The sequence below is a fragment of the Engraulis encrasicolus genome, chromosome 24, assembly GCF_034702125.1.
Source record: "Engraulis encrasicolus isolate BLACKSEA-1 chromosome 24, IST_EnEncr_1.0, whole genome shotgun sequence".
NCBI classification, from domain to species: domain Eukaryota; kingdom Metazoa; phylum Chordata; class Actinopteri; order Clupeiformes; family Engraulidae; genus Engraulis; species Engraulis encrasicolus.
Window position 1 is genome coordinate 49,116,264 of NC_085880.1, and position 17,382 is coordinate 49,133,645.

The following is a 17,382-nucleotide window of genomic DNA, read 5'->3' on the forward strand; positions in this document are numbered from 1 at the left end:
TCAAGCATTATCACAAGTAGTGCTGGGCAATATTATGGAAAAAACACATTTACCACGAGATGCATTACTTTGTATCTCAATAACAATATAGATCAGTGGTTCCTTTTTTTCTTAACGCACCCCCTTACCTGTGCCAAAGACAAGCCGCGCACCCCCAACCCAAACTTCTACATGTGTACATGTACTGAAAGTGATTGATTGCAGTGATTCATGATTGGGACATTAATCAATACCTTTACTTTAATTCCAATTACTTTAAATAGGGACCAACCATGTTTTAATTTTGTCTTAAAGTGGCCTAGATATAATGTTCCCAAGCAGAATTTTGGTCGAAATCTCGACACATTCAAAATCCTGTGCACCCCCTGAAATCTCTGGCGCACCCCCAGGGGGTGCCCGCACCCCAGGTTAGGAACCACTGATATATATCATGATATTCCACAATTATGTATGATTTCAGTTGTTCTCATTTTCTTGTCATCATGTCATGTCACAAAACCATGTTTTTTTTTAAATCTTTTTATTCTTTTTACAGTTATATGAATGTGTGTTGTCATGTACACACGGTAGTGACAACACAACATTTTATTAAATTATATTAAATGGTAGATTAGTTGTAATGATTATGAATAAAAATAGTTGATCATTATAGCAACAATAGAGGAAAAAGGAACAATAGCTACTTTTCTATCACGATAATTCTTTTCTTATTATCTATTCTTTTTATCTTTCACCTGACATGTTTGACCACAAGCATTCATTATGCTTGACAAACATCCTCCAGGTCACATTTTCAAAGATTTTATATAGCCTAAAGTAAAAAAAATAAAAAAAGGGCAAATCAACAATAAAATGACAGACAGACAGCATGAGCAAAGTTAAATCAAATAATTTATTTGTGATTTGTACACCTCTGCGCCACCTAGTGCAGACCCCAGTGCAGCTCACATGGTCTGTGGGTGCATTCCAATATGCAAACTTCTGTCCTCCCTTGCCTGCTTGTGACCTCATGATGATGTCATCCAAGACAGAAAATGAATTCAATATCTATCTTGCAAAAGCATAATTCTGATGTATTCTAATTCTAATGTAATTTCCTCATTTGCAATCGGGATGGTGAATGAAGAACAGACCCCCAAAAATAGTTTTGGCTAGGCTGACAGTGGGGAAACTTTACCGTTTTCGTCAAGGAGGTGGGGCATCAGCAAAATTCGAGGCCACAAGCACAAGTGGAGGACGCAATTTCTCATATTGGAATGCACCCTGTACCTCCAGTGGTTTCTCCATTTTGACCTGGAACGTCAGCAAGCGCAACATCCGCCATCACACACTTTACTTCCATGTGTAAAAAAAGAGAAGCAACCACACCACTCCAAGACACCTGCTGGACACACGCCTGCAAACACAGCATTGACTCAGACCATACCTGCTGCAAACACAGCATTGACTCAGACCATACCAAGATACCAGAGGGGTATACAGTACTATGACGCTGGTTCAGGAGCAAACCAGGTTAAGCTAAGAGGTAAATAATTTAATAGAAGAGCCTGGCGTCCTCAAAAATGTGGTTAAGAGGTAAATCATCCAAATAGAAGAGCCTAGAGTCCCCCTTTTTAAAGAAAATGAGGACTCTTCTATTAGATGATTTACCTCTTAGCTTAACCTGGTTTACTCCTGAACCAGCTTCTTAGTGTAGGCCCCAGCTGGACACATGCCTGCAAAACGCTGCATTGATTCAGAATTTTCTTCTATTCTATTCTACCCATTTAACTTAGAAATCATTTTTCAACAAACTCATTCATATCCCCCATTTCATTCATGACTCAGGCTGATAAAAAATGAAGTGCAAAATGCTAAGCTGTTGATGAACAGAAAACAAACGAGCTAAATAACTTACAGAAGAGTTAAAAACAGCAAAAGGCGATGCTGCTGCACTGGTGTGAGGAAGGTGTGTAGAATGTACATCAGTCATAAGCAAGATGGATCCAGAAGACACAATCCAGTGGCATATAGGCCAAGAAAAAAAGAAAAATATCAAGGCACTCTCCTCAAACTTTTTTGCCATATTATATAGTCCTATAACAAAGCACCAGGTCTCACCCGTGCAGTTGCTCCATTTTGACAGGTGAAACCAGATCGATTGAAGTAGAGCGTGCAAGTGGGTGACGTCACTTTGTGTATGTGGCAGATGAGCATTTTAACAGCATCCGGTTTCTAAGGAAAAATCCCTATGGTGAATAACATGGGAAAATTACGGAGAGCAAAAATAAAATACGGACGCTATTTTGCATGATTTCGCTCACACACCGTATTTGAGATGGGTCTGCAGTGGAGAAAACCCCATTCAAGAATTTAGGGGCCAACATGGCGTTAAATGCTTTTAAAGGGACACTGTGCAGGAAATGGTCAAAAAAAGGTACTGCAACTATGGTGCTCATTGAAACTGGGCTGCCTATTGCCAAATATTTCCTAGTATGGTCCAAGTACAGTAATTTTTGTAGCTAAAAATAGCTATTTTTGGAAATTCAAAATGGCGGACCATGGAGAAAGTCCCCTTTTCATGTATGAAAAGTGCAATTTTTCCAGTCATAATGAATACTTAGAATTTGATGTTGGTGTATTCATGAAAAAGGTAACATTAGTGAATGGGCAGCATAAATTCTGGAAATAAACAACTAAAAAATTCACACAGTGTCCCTTAAGAGGAAAACTACATGTACATACTTCTGGGTGACTCCACATGAGGCGCTGGATTGGATTGTAGCTTCTGAATCCAAGGGAGTATTCCAATAACATGGCTCAGTAGTAGAGGTGCAAAGAAAATTCGGCAACCGAAAATATTCGGCCGAAAACGCAAAAAAGGACTCTTTCGGTTTTCGTCCAAAAGCCAATTGAGTGGCCGAATCGGAGGCCGAATAGTAAATGAATTGAAAAAGGGCATTAATAAAATTTATTTCAGTTCTACTCTAACATTTGAAGACTTCAAATAAACATTTATTTTCTTTGAAAAGCCTGTCTAAACATGCATTGTAAGCTGTAGATTTGGGAAATATTTAAAAATAATGAAAAAACTAACTTTTAACTGAACTGTAATATTCGGTTTCGGCCACACATTTCCCTTTCGGAGCATCTCTACTCAGTAGTAAACCAGGCTAAGGTAACATTGAGGCTGTGGTAATAAACCATCTAATACAAGAGCCTGCAGTCCTTATTTTATTAACTAAATGACAGCTGTGGACCATCTATTAGCAGCTTTAGCACTTCCTGCTGGTTAGCTTCGCCAGGTTTACCAGTTAACCATGTTCTTGCAATACCCCTCTGGTTGCCAGATTAACACCCTGGTTGCCAGATTACAGCGTGTATATGAGACAGCGAAGGTGTCCATGAGCCGAGCCAGATGATGCGGTTGCTACGGGAGACAGTGATGGTGTTTGATTCCGTAGCTGGTTCCCATGCCGACTGGGAGTCCTTGTATTGTGGGGTAGAATGAAGCAACGGTTCCATTGGGATGAAGATTCCACAGCTAGAACTCTTTTCTTCAGGGTGTGCCCTCGCTATACACACCCACTCACCTCTTCATAAACACACACATGCCAACACACACACACACACACACACACACACAAGTTCCAGCCAAACCCTTCCCCAACACACACTCATCCACAACTTCACACACACACTATCGTACACACACGTATGTACAAAGAGCGGCTTGGGGAGAGGAGAGGTGTGACTGCACAGTCTGAGAGCTGTGATGCAGTGCTGCTCTTCCTCCTCTTCCTCCTCCTCCTCTTCCTCCTCTTCCTCCTCCACAATGCAGCAAAGGAGACGACAAAGGCCAAGTGCCCTACTACTACTGTGACACTCCTTCATACTATCACTCCATCACTCCATCCATCCATCCATCCATCCATCCATCCATCCATCCATCCGCGTTCCACAGCGATAAACGAGTCTCTCTTGTCTTCCTCCACTCCACTCCAGTCTTCTCTGCTCTGCTCTGGTCTTGTTAGCTGGGGAGGGAGAGCAGGCCGTTCTCATCAGCGGTGTCCAGAATCTTACAGATGACCGGAGACTCCACCTGCACAGGAAAACAGGAAGAGGAGGAGGAGGAAGAGGAGGAGGAGGAGACGCATGAGACGTATGAGGAGGATGAGGAAGAAGAGGAGGAGGAGCAGGAGCAGGAGGAGGAAGAAGAGGAGGAGGAAGAGGAGGAGGAGGAAGAGGAGGAGGAGGAGGAGGAGACGCATGAGACGTATGAGGAGGATGAGGAAGAAGAGAAGGAGGAGGAGGAGGAGCAGGAGGAGGAAGAGGAGGAGGAGGAGGAAGAGGAGGAGGAAGAGGAGGAGCAGGAGGAGGAAGAGGAGGAGGAGGAGGAAGAGGAGGAGGAAGAGGAGGAGGAGGAGGAAGAGGAGGAGGAAGAGGAGGAGCAGGAGGAGGAAGAAGAGGAGGAGGAAGAGGAGGAAGAGGAAGAGGAGGAAGAGAAGGAAGAAACAGGAAACCCATTAGGAAGACTCAAAGAGAAAACACATGCATGGGCTGAGTTCCAATCTGCAGACTTCCGTCCTCCCTTGCCTGCTTGTGAGTGACCTCATGATGATGAAAATGATGTGAAACAGAAAATGAATCTAATGTCATTTTGTCATTTGCAATTGGAATGGTGAATGAAAAACAGTCCCCCAAAAGTTGCTAGGTTGGCTAGGGTTGACGACTGGGAAAACTTTGTTGTTTTCTCCACGGAGGCAGGGCCAGGAGGCGGGGCCAGGACACAAGCACAAGTGGAGGACAGCAGTCTGCATATTGGAGGACACCCATCGGTCCAATTGGAACCATAAGACTGAAGATGATACAAATGTGTGTGTCCTCACCCCCAGTATGTATTGGCAGGTGTGTGTGTGTGTGTGTGTGTGTGTGTGTGTGTGTGTGTGTCCTCACCCTCGGTGTGTATTGGCAGGTGTGTGTGTGTGTGTGTGTGTGTGTGTGTGTGTGTGTGTGTGTGTGTGTGTGTGTGTGTGTGTGTGTGTGTGTGTGTCCTCACCCCCAGGATGTACTGGCAGGTGTTGGGTTCCAGCATGTAGACGGTGACTGCGTGGGGAGACTCCGACTCTTTGCACCTGAAGGAGAGAGAGGGGGGGGGAAATAAATAACAAACCCCGAAAATCAATAACGAACAGTCCCTTAGCTGTTAAAATAAGAACTCACTTCATCACACACACACACACACACACATTCCACATGGTTTTGAGGCATAATAACGGGGACTTACTTGAGCTTGACGATGACCTGTCTGGGCTTCCCTGTGAGGTCACACACGTCCCCATGGCCATAGAAGTGGGACACCGCCCTGAGAGGACACACACACACACACACACACGCACACGGACGCACGCACGCACACACACGCACACACATATGTAGAGTTAGTTTTTCTTTCATTAGCAAAGGATTGAGTAGAGTACACACACACACACACACACACACACAGCATTAAAGAGGTGTCTGGGGCGTACTTGACTTTCTGGATGCCGTCGTCCTTCAGCTGGTAAGAGCGCGCCACGTTCTTCTTCGCCCATTCTAGATGCTCCTCAGCGTTCCAGTTGCCCACGACAACCACACTCTTACCCTGCTCCTTGTCCTGTAGCCACACACACAGACACAGACACAGACACGCACGCACGCACGCACGCACGCACGCACACACACACACACACACACACACACACACACACACACACAGACACAGACACTCACACAATAATATTCATTAGTTTTCGACCACCACACTCTTACCCTGCTCCTTATCCTACAACAGAAACACACACACACACACACACACACACACACACACACACACACACAGACGCACACAGACGCACACAGGCACACACATATTCATCAACAACATATTAGTTCCTCTCCACTACTATTGTTCTTCTTGGCTTGCTGGCAGACCGTCATCTCTCAACTCTTCATCCTAGTGCCAAACTACTCCCCCCTGTGGCCAGGAGGGTCATGACACCTGTTTTCCAGTAGTGTCTACTGTAAGATACATGTGTGGTTCAGCACATCAGTTCAACTCATTTGAGCTACTGGGTCAAAGACGTGCAAAATGAAATTGTCATTCAGTGTAACGGATACCTTCTGCTGACTGTAACTGTAAAAAAAACATGATTTTTAAACTGTTTCAAGTGACTGGATGACAGCCGAGGCTTTCATGAATTCACTGGAAAAATAAATAAATAAAAAGAGTCATGTTTTTTACAGTTACAGTCAGTAGAAGGTATCCGTTACACTGAATGACGGTTACATTTTGCACGTCTTTGACCCAACTATATATATATTTTTATATTTTATTTTATATTTTTTTATATATATTTTATTATATGAGATTTAGTTTTATTACCTCGCCAAGGAGGTTATGTTTTCGTTCATGTTGCTTTGTCTGTTTGTCTGTCTGTTTGTCAGCAGCATAACTCAAAAACTTATCACCGGATATGGACGAGACTTTGTGGATTTGTTGATAATGACCCAAGGAGCAAGTGATTAAATTCTGGTGGTGATCCGGATCACCGGATTTAAAGATTCTGTCAGCAGGATAACTAAAAAATGAATCAACTGATTTGGACGAAACTTTGTGGAGTTGTTAGTAATGACCCAAGGTACAAGTGATTCAATTCTGGTGGTGATCAGGATCACGAACTGGAACTAGGACTTTTCAAAAGATTCTTCACCATCTAGACACCCCCTAGTGATCAGAAATTGAATTGCGGGGACTCCACAAAAACAAGGCAGAAAGACTTAGGGTGTAACATAGTCAAATGTATCAAGCAGCTTCCTTGGCGGAGGTCTGCGCTCTCTGAGTGCTTCTAGTTTAAAAAATGAAATCTATATTTACCTCATGATACTGTTGAACATGTCGTCCATAGCAGAACTCATACTTCCACCAGCCCACACCCTGAGGAGAACGAGGGAGATTACACATGCTGTCAACGTCAAAAGGTCACCTGCAAGGTCATATTGTCAAGGTCAATCAGTCCCACCAGGAAATCGCGGGCATTTTCTCAAAAAATCGCGGTCGGAATTGCCAGATGGTGCACGAGGATTTCCAGAAAATCGCGATAAAAGTTGCGGAGCTTCTTACTGTGTTGTTGCGATTTTGTTGCGGCATGAAGTGAAAGGTGCAATTTTTGTTGCGATTTTTAATGTGTTTCCCCACGCTTGAAAGTAAAGGACACTGCCACATTCCAGTCCTCTGGTGTTTTTATATTATTTCCATTTTTATATTATAATTTTGGTCCTTAAGCGAAGCAGGGAAGCGACCAGGGCAAGTTTTTAGCCAGAATGTCGTCGTGAAAAGTCATTACGACACCCTTCATTACAATGCTGTTTATGGCCGTTTGACTCTGTTTTAAATGTCATCACCGTTTCAAATTGTAAGCATACAAACTTCGTATCATATCGATATCCATTCCTTACTTAAACAGTGGATACATAATTAACTATAAGTAGGCGGGCGGAATTGGGCATGTCCACCCAGTTGAAGAGGGTGCGTGACATGAACTCTTGTGACTGAAATCCTGGTTAATGTGAGTCGTCTACACATAGCCTGCCTGTGTCGGCGTTTAATTTTCAAGTGTGTCAAAAGCAACACAAATAAAAGCAGAGGGAGGGGTCGCTTTCGAAAGAAGGCATAGGCCTAGGTTTTTTTTTTGTTCTCCCGCGCCGTCAGCCGGCTTTAAATTAACGGCTGATGATCATCATTCAATGTAACGAGGATGGAGTTCACAGATTTCCTGTTGTGAAGGGTGCTTGCTGAATAATGCTCAGAAATTATATTAATTTTGGTGCTCTTGTGAATATAAAAGACGACGAGAGTGTTATCTATAAAACACCACGTCGCCTGCAGAACGGAGGTCTCAGCTGTCAATCAATACCGTCAATCGCGCAAGGAAGAGAGAAGGAGAGGGAGAGACAGAAAGTAGTTTTCCAACTTACTCCCACAGCTTTCCAACGTGTCTGTTCTGGTTTTATTTATGTTCAGTGTTCCTTGACCGTTTGACCGCGCCAGGTTAAACGAAAGTGATTTGACGACACGGTCACCACGGTCACCAGTGCTCGTATCCAGCCATAGCCCAATTTGCGCGAAAGAGATTACTATATCGGCCAGGCACGCACGCAGCATTCACAATGAAGGATGGAAATTACTCCTTTGTTGTGGACAAGGCATTTGCGCATCTCAATTCGGAGGGAAAATGTTGCCTTCTGTATGCGCACAAGTCAAACACCAAAGTGGTCCAGCAGGTGGACCGCTTTAGAAAAAAAAAAAAAAACACATCTTGTTGTAGGAGCCCTATACTTGGCGTAATGTAGATGACTGTCATGAAGTGTTAATTATATATTTATGTAGGCCTAGCACATTTTAAAAATGTAGGCCTATTGGTTATGCCAGACTAGTCATACATTTTCCCTCCTGTGACCATGCGAGCAGACGCGCAATGAGAACATGGCGTTTCCTACATTCGTATTTATTAGTTTTTTCCCCCTCACCGACAACTTTTGAAAGGAAGTTTGTCGACGTCAGTGAAGTCAGCGCAACATTGATTGGTTCAAAGTGTTCAAAGTTGCGGGAAATCGCGGTGATTGGTTAAAGTTGCGCTCTCGCGCAGAACATCGCAACATCGCGATTTCCTGGAGGGACTGGTCAATAGGCTATGTGTAGTTACGCCGTGTAGACAGGAGAGGTGAGAGGAGAGGAGAGGAGAGAGGAGAGGAGAGGAGAGGAGAGGAGAGAGGAGAGGGGAAGAGAGGAGAGGAGAGGAGAGGAGAGGAGAGGAGAGGAGGAGAGGAGAGAGGAGGAGAGGAGAGGGCAGATGAGAGGGGAGAGGATAGGAGAGGAGAGGAGAGGAGAGGAGAGGAGAGGAGAGGAGAGGGCAGAGGAGAGGGGAGATGGGAGAGAAGAGGAGAGGAGAATAGAGGAGAGGAGATGAGATGAAGGGAGAGGAGAGGAGAGGAGAATAGAATAGAAGAGAGGAGAGGAGAGGAGAATAGAGGAGAGGAGATGAGATGAAGGGAGAGGAGGAGAGGAGAGAAGAGGAGGGGAGAGGAGAGAAGAGGAGGGGAGAGGAGAGGAGAAATGAGAGGATAGGATAGGAGAGGAGAATAGAAGAGGGGGGAGAGGAGAATAGAGGAGAGGAGAGATAGAGAAGAGGAGAGGAGAATAGAAGAAAGGAGAGATAGAGGAAAGGAATGGAGAGGAGAGGAGAATAGAGGAGAGGACAGGAGAATAGAAGAAAGGAGAGGAGATGAGAGGAATGGAGAGGAGAGCAAGATCAAAAAGTCGTGTGTTGCCATAGTTACGCCGTGTAGCCAGTAGAGGTTAAAGGTCGTGTGTTGCCATAGTTACCCCGTGTAAACAGTAGGAGCCGCTGAGGAACTCTTTGATGAGCTGCTCGTCCGTGAGGCGGGAGATGTGCGTGGTTCCCACGGCGACCTGAGCCTGGCCCCCCACGGCGATGGGCTTGTGGGTAGCAGAGTAGGCCTCCTCTCGAACCGGCGCAGACACCTCCTCCTGCACGACAACACACAACAACAAAACATCCAGTTCACATCATTTAACCATCAATTAACTGGAGACATTGATAATGGACTAGATCCGAAACGTTTGTAGCTCCAGATATTTTCCGTTGACTTCTTTTGTTAATTTGTCGGACACAATACACTTTTTGAACCTGCAAGCCTTGTGTGCGCCTCATCTTTTTGACTGTCCTAGTATCACTATTTTTGGTGAGCAGTCGCACCAAGCAACAAGTGATCCTAAGTTCAAGGCGCAGACGCCAACTTTCTTTGTTTCCTTACCATCAATTAACACCACTTAAAGGGACACTGTGTGAGATTTGTAGTTATTTATTTCCAGAATTCGTGCTGCCCATTCACTAATGTTACCTTTTTCATGAATACTTACCACCACCATCAAATTCTAAGTATTCATTATGACTTGATAGCCATGCAAAAATGACTGTACTTGGATCTTACTAGAAAATATTTGTTTATTACTTTGTAAACCTTCATGTAAAGATCAAATTTGGCAATAGGCAGCCCAGTTTCAATGAGCAGCATAGTCGCAGTACCTTTTTTGACCATTTCCTGCACAGTGTGCCTTTAACAAATCACTTCACAATCAATGACATCACTTCACCATCAACTAACATCACTTAACCATCAGCTAACATCACTTAACCATCAGCTAACATCACTTCACCATCAGCTAACATCACTTAACCATCAGCTAACATCACTTCACCATCAGCTAACATCACTTAACCATCAGCTAACATCATTTAGTAGAGTAGAGTAGAGTACTTTTATTAATCCCGAAGGAAATTAAGGTGTCTGTCAGCTTACATAAATACACAAATACAAAACATACACAAGACATTATACACATAATTGAACATTACAGGAAAAATATATCTTGAGTACTACCGCCACACATTATCTCACATACACACATGTTCTCTCTCTCACACACACACACTCACACACACATTGTCCCACCCACACACACACACACACACAAACCCACCCACAACCCCCCTCCCACACCCACACCCACACCCACACCCACACACACACACACACACACACACATCCCTGCACAGACACAAGGTCCTGGTAGGGTGTCATGTTGCATACATTCACACTCACAGAAAAACAAAATAACCATGTTAAGTACACATACAAGAGCCAAAGAAGTTCTAATTATTGTCCATGCAAGCTGAGTAGTTCACGGCAGCTATTCCAGGGGGTGAGGTAGCTGAGGTGGGGTGTAGTGGGTTATTGTCCTGTATTGGGCAACCCTTAAAGTGTCCAAGGTAGTGCAGGCGCTTGCTCCGGGGGTGGGGGGTAGGGGGTGGGGGTGGGATGAAGTGTAACTGTTCAGTAGAGAAAAGAATCGGGAGTGGGGGTGGGGGGGGGGTGTAGTGGCTGCAGGTTGAGTGTTCCAGTGTGGGGGGCTAGTTTATGCAGTCCAGTCACCAATGACAATCTCTTTAATTGTCTCTTTCTGTGTGGTGTTGAAGAGCTGGATGGCCTTGGGTGCAAAAACTTCCGTAGTCTGTCTGTCCGGCAGGGGAAGGCCCGGAGTCTGTAGCTGAACAGGCTCCTCTGGTTGGCCAGAAACGGGTGCAGGGGGTGTCTGTCATTTTCAAGTATTGAGTCCAATCTGCTAAGTGTCCTTTTTTCGGCTGTGGTTGTGAGATCCTCCAGTTCCATACCCACCACAGACCTAGCTTTCCTCACCAGCCTGTCAAGGCGTCCAGCGTCCCTCTTCATAACGCTACCTCACCAACAGGCAATAGCGTAGGTGAGGACACTTGCCATGACAGACTGATAGAACATCAGCAGGAGCCTGTTGCAGACATTGAAGGATCTAAGCTTCCGTAGGAAGTAGAGCCTGCTCTGCCCTTTCTTGTAAAGAGCATCTGAATTGGCAGCCTAGTCCAGTTTGTTGTCCAGGTGTACTCCTAGGTACTTGTAGGTGTTGACTGTCTCCACTGTCTCTCCCTCGATAGAGACAGGCAACAGTGGTGGGGTGGTCCTCCTGAAGTCAACCACCATCTCCTTTGTTTTTTAACCATCAATTAAAGGGGTATGCCACTATTTTGGGGCTGAATATGGTTAAAATTGTTGCCCTGGGTTTATAAAGGTGGTAAAGTGTTGTATTTTTCATGTTAGGCGTTGTCTGGTTTTAAGGAGGGAGTAAGTATCTAAGCTAGTGAGAGCATGCTACAGTGATCCATTGACTTTCACTAGCTTAGCTACATACTCCCTCTTTTAACTTGTCTTAAAGTAAGACAAGGCTTAACATGAAAAATAAGACCCTTTACCACCTTTATAAACCCCGGCCAACTATTTTTAACTGTATTAAGCCCCAAAATAGTGGCATACCCCTTTAACATCACGAGCTACTGGCCTGAAGGAATGTAGAGTTGTAGAGTAGAGTAGATGCCAAAGTAGATGCTTCAGTTCCAGTCATTCAGATTAGTTTAATCTGAATCTTGACAGCAAGTTCGCCCCTCCACCCCAATGACACATGTGCTACCCACTGCACATCGGCGAGCGGTTGACATCACATTACGGTAGTTCACCTGAGTGCAAGAATCACCAGACATGGAGCTGTGGTGAAGTGTGTGTGTGGGGGGGGGGGGGGCATTGGAGCTGTGGTGAAGTGGGGGGGGGGGGGGGGGGGGGGGCATTGGAGCTGTGGTGAAGTGGGGGGGGGGGCATTGGAGCTGTGGTGAAGTGGGGGGGGGGGGCATTGGATTGCTGTGGTGAAGTGGGGGGGGGGCATTGGATTGGAGCTGTGGTGAAGTGGGGGCAATTGGATTGCTGTGGTGAAGTGGGGGGGGGGGGCATTGGATTGCTGTGGTGAAGTGGGGGGGCATTGGATTGGAGCTGTGGTGAAGTGGGGGGGGGGCATTGGATTGGAGCTGTGGTGAAGTGGGGGGGGCATTGGATTGCTGTGGTGAAGTGGGGGGGCATTGGATTGGAGCTGTGGTGAAGTGGGGGGGGGGCATTGGATTGGAGCTGTGGTGAAGTGGGGGGGGGGCATTGGATTGGAGCTGTGGTGAAGTGGGGGGGGGCATTGGATTGCTGTGGTGAAGTGGGGGGGCATTGGATTGGAGCTGTGGTGAAGTGGGGGGGGGGCATTGGATTGGAGCTGTGGTGAAGTGGGGGGGGCATTGGATTGGAGCTGTGGTGAAGTGGGGGGGCATTGGATTGGAGCTGTGGTGAAGTGGGGGGGGCATTGGATTGGAGCTGTGGTGAAGTGGGGGGGCATTGGGGGCCAGTGTATGGGGGGGGGGGGTGCATTGGATTGCTGTAGTGCAACTATGCTGCTCATTGAAACTGGGTATTGCCAAATTTGATATTTACATGAACGTTTACTAAGTAATAAACAAATATTTTCTAGTATGGTCCAAGTACAGTCATTTTTGCAGCTAAAAATAGCTATTTTTGGAAATTCAAAATGGCGGACCATGGAGAAGATCCCCCTTTTCATGTATGAAAAGTGCAAATTTTCCAGTCATAATGAATACTTAGAATTTGATGCTGGTGGTAAGTATTCGTGAAAAAGGTAACATTAGTGAATGGGCAGCATGAATTCTGGAAATCAACAACTAAAAATCTCACACAGTGTCCCTTTAAGTCTTGCAGTGGATCCGGTATCCGTCAGGATCCTAAAAATCACGATCCGGTGCATCTCTAGTTGTAATGAAGTCCATAGGAATCATCACTGGCTTTGGAAACGCTTTTGGATAACAACAACCAGTGCTGCTTTTTGAGCTACGGTTCGATACACCCCACGATTTTTAAATATATATTTTTAATTAATAAATTAGCTTTTTTCACATTTGCCAACATTATAACATAAAATTCCAAATCTTACAAAGCTTACAAATAACAATGACGATGATTTGATGATTTGCTTGGAAGCACTGTCAGATCATATCATGTAGTTGTTTTCTGGACTGAAGGGTGACAAAACTTAGGGTGTATCGCGATACAGTACTGTGACTCTGTGTATTGCGATTCAAGACAACATCCCCTACATATATAGGGGATAATAATATTCCCTCTTAAATTCACATCCCCACTGATAGAGTTCTTGACCTGATCCCTGGCGTTGTTTATAGTATATTTTATTGATGATGTTCTTATTTTATTTATTCAAGATGTGTGTTATCTTTTTTATTTATGGTAATCTTAACCTTTTATTGACCACTGCACTTTATGTCTGTCTTGTGGTATATGTTGTTGCCCCTTTTGGGGACAATAAAGTTGAAGTTGAAAGTTGAAAGTATCGTTACATCGTTACACTGCCATGGCCGCCTGCCTCGCTGGCTCACAGCCAGAGCATGACAAAAGGAAACCACGTGCAGACAGAAGAAAACATTTGAGGTTTTATTAAAGAATAAATCAAATCTTGAATGTCGTGGTCAGCACAAGATCTCTCCAGTGTCTCGTCTCCTCTCCTCTCTCCTCTCCTCTCCTCTCCTCTCCTCTCCTCTCCTCCACTCCACTCCACTCCACTCTCCCCTCCTCTCCTCTCCTCTCCTCTCCTCTCCTCCACTCCACTCCACTCCACTCCACTCCACTCCACTCCACTCCACTCCACTCCACTCTCCTCTCCTCTCCTCTCCTCTCCTCTCCTCTCCTCTCCTCTCCTCTCCTCTCCTCTCCAATCACCTCCTCTCCTCTCCTCTCCTGCAGAATTTTCTCACGTCCCTGACCGTTGTTTTGAATCGTAGGGTGCGTACAATTTAGACAGGTAGGTCTACAAACTACAGAATAATCTAAAAAAAAAAAATGCACATAATTACATTAAAACAGCAGTGTTTCGATCACCCTGGATCAAGATAATATAATCTTCTAAGTTTATTTTTGGAACTTATTTGGCAGTGTGCACACCTCCTTTCCTCTCCATCTCACCTCATCTCATTTCCGTCTCCGTGTCCGTCTACGTGTCCGTGTCTGTGTTGGTCTCACCTCCTTCTCCGAGGCGGCGGCCCCTGTGCCCCCGGCAGCCCCGTGGGGGGCGTGGGGGGGCTTCAGCAGGTCCTGCTGCTCCTGGTCCAGCTGCGCCAGCCGCAGCGGCCTGAGGGGGGAGCCACTGAGCGACTGGCAGAAGATGGTGTTCACCGGGGACGACTTGAATCTGCAACACAGAGGGGGGTGGTGTTGATGGTAAATCACCTGTATGGTCACCTGTATTTGGGGTGCAGGCAGAGCTGTGATAAGGCAGCGGTTGTGTAGTAAAAAAGCTCCACTCCCGGATCAGTTTCTTGCAGTTTTAATACTGGGTTAGCATGGCAGACAGACAGACGTTTCGGTCTAAGCCTTCTTCAGTGTTTTTAGGTAAAGATGCTGAAGAAGGCTTAGGCCGAAACGTCTGTCTGTCTGCCATGCTAACCCAGAATTAAAACTGCAAGAAACTGATCCGGGAGTGCGGCTTTTTTACTATACATGAACTTTGCTGTTTGCTCGCACCCAAAGGAGTTGAGCGCACTTTCTCTACCATAGGCAGTGGTTAGCAACCTTTTCCCCATGCGCACCCCCTTGTACATTTCAATCTGGTTCGCACACCCCCTGAGCAAATGTTTTGGCTTACTTATGGCCACTCAAACATGGCTTCACTGCACAAATCATTACAATTTATGCAGAGAAATTTAGGGAATCTTCATTTCCAATAGACTTGATGTTTCTTCAAGCATACAACTCACCATACAATTAAAAAACTACTTACTTTTCATTAATGCTGTATAAAAACACACATATCCGTCATTGCTCAATTCAGCTTGCGCAGCCGCTTGTGGCAGGCCACCCACCTCCAGGGGTGCACGCACCCCAATTTGGGAAACCCTGTGATGAGGTATTTATTTGCATTATTTTACCTGGACGTGCAGTACAGTGGTGTTGGTGGTAATCTCCTGCATTTGGGGTGAGTATGCGGTGGTGTTAGTCTAATGTTATGTAACGTAATGAGTATGTGGTGTGTTAGCTGTAATCACCTGAATTTGGCATCATGGTGTATGTGTGGTGAATTTGGGGTGGTGTTAGCTGTATTTACCTGTGCTTAAGGTGGTGTTAACGGTGATCACCTGTATTTCTGGTGGTGTTAGCGGAATTTACCTGTATTTGGGGTGGTGTTAGCAGTAGTCATCTGTATTTGGGGTGGTGTTGGCGTTTATTCATCTGTATTTGGGGTGGTTTTAGCGGTATTTATCTGTATTTGGGGTGGTGTTAGCTGCATTACAGCGACATGAGAGTACTTGTACAGTGTATTCTTAAAACGCAATTTCGTTGTCAAAACTCGTTTTGGTCAATGACAAATAAAAGCTCTTCATTCTTGATTCTAGATTCTGGTGCTGTTGGCGATATTTACCTGCATTTGGGGTGCGTTTGAGGTGTGTGTTGGCAGGCGTTGCTCACCTGTGTTTGGGGTAGTGTTAGCGCTATTTACCTGTATTTGGTGTTAGCGGTATTCACCTGTATTTGGGGTGCGTTTGAGGTGTTGGCAGGCGTTGCTCACCTGTATTTGGTGTTAGCGGTAATCACCTGTATCTGGTGTTAGCGGTAATCACCTGTATTTGGTGTTAGCGGTAATCACCTGTATCTGGTGTTAGCGGTAATCACCTGTATTTGGGGTGCAGGCAGAGCAGCGGCGTGAGCACCACCACCTCGTACTCGCAGGTGGTCACCTCGGCGATGGAGAGGATCTCGTGTTTGGCTTCGGGGTGGCAGACGTAGAGCACGGTGGTGGCGCGGGGGCGGTCCTGTTTCAGCGTGCACGCCGTCCCCTCACCCATCGGCACCGGGTAGTACGGCGTCAGCTGACCCTCGATGTTCTTGGTGGGCACCTAGGACAGGCACAGGAGAAAAGAAATAATCAAATAAGCAATGAAAAAATATATATATATATATATTAATAACAAAAATGTATTAGGATAGGCACACGAGAAAAGAAATAATAAAAATAGTAATAATTAAGTAAGCCACAGGGCAACCGTGGCCTGGTGGTTAGAGAGTTGGTCTTTCAATCTGGGGGTTGCCAGTTCAAATCCCCCCTGACCTCTCCCTACATCTCCATCCATGGCTGAAGTGCCCTTGAGCAAGGCACCTAACCCCACATTGCTCCAGGGACTGTAAACAATACCCTGAAAAATAATGACTGTAAGTCGCTTTGAAGAAATGAAAGCTTCAGCTAAGTGCAATGTAATGTAATGTAAAAAGTAATTAATATATATATTAATAAAATAAGTTACAAACAGCAGTCAGGATTTTTTTTAACCCGTTAAGACAGAGCGTTATACATTTGCACACACACACACACACGCATGCGCGCAGACACACGCACACACACAAACAGTTGAATTCCCTGGAATAGATGGTGAGTTAACAGCTGGACGGTGGATTTTCTTCGTGAGCAGCACAGGCACCTGTGACCAGCACAACAGGACTAGGTTTTTATTTTTCTCACATCACAGATACTATAATTTTATGCCTTTATTTGATAGGACAGTCTGAGATGGTGACAGGAAGTGAGTGGGACAGGGAGACCGGGTGGGATCGGGAAATGACGCCGGCAGGACTCGAACCGGGGTCCCCGTGGGCATGCAAGCCCAAATGTGGGGGGCTTAGCATAATACAAATGATTTCTAAACCAAAGGGAGTCAGTAAGAAGTCGGGAATTCATAATTCTTTGTATTGCCACCTTCAGTTTGACAGGCTCACTGACCTCTTTCCGTTTAGCAGAGGACGCTCCGGCAGCCTCAGGCTCAGACTCTGAAATACAGACACGACAAATTCACAATACATTTAATT

General features: G+C 45.3%; 1 protein-coding gene across 1 annotated transcript in view; it reads right to left on the minus strand.

The window, feature by feature from the left end:
• Positions 1 to 872: 872 nt before the first annotated feature.
• The window catches only part of erlec1 (endoplasmic reticulum lectin 1), a 21,910-nt gene continuing 5,400 nt past the window's right edge, over positions 873 to 17,382 (minus strand). The window contains exons 6-14 of the mRNA XM_063192208.1: positions 17,297 to 17,343; positions 16,195 to 16,418; positions 14,548 to 14,716; positions 9,404 to 9,568; positions 6,896 to 6,955; positions 5,511 to 5,635; positions 5,267 to 5,344; positions 5,039 to 5,114; positions 873 to 4,081 (exon numbers count right to left, since the gene is read on the minus strand). Of these exons, the coding sequence (XP_063048278.1) occupies positions 4,010 to 4,081; positions 5,039 to 5,114; positions 5,267 to 5,344; positions 5,511 to 5,635; positions 6,896 to 6,955; positions 9,404 to 9,568; positions 14,548 to 14,716; positions 16,195 to 16,418; positions 17,297 to 17,343 (1,016 nt within the window). The 3' untranslated portion in view covers positions 873 to 4,009. The remainder of the gene's footprint in view (positions 4,082 to 5,038; positions 5,115 to 5,266; positions 5,345 to 5,510; positions 5,636 to 6,895; positions 6,956 to 9,403; positions 9,569 to 14,547; positions 14,717 to 16,194; positions 16,419 to 17,296; positions 17,344 to 17,382) is intronic.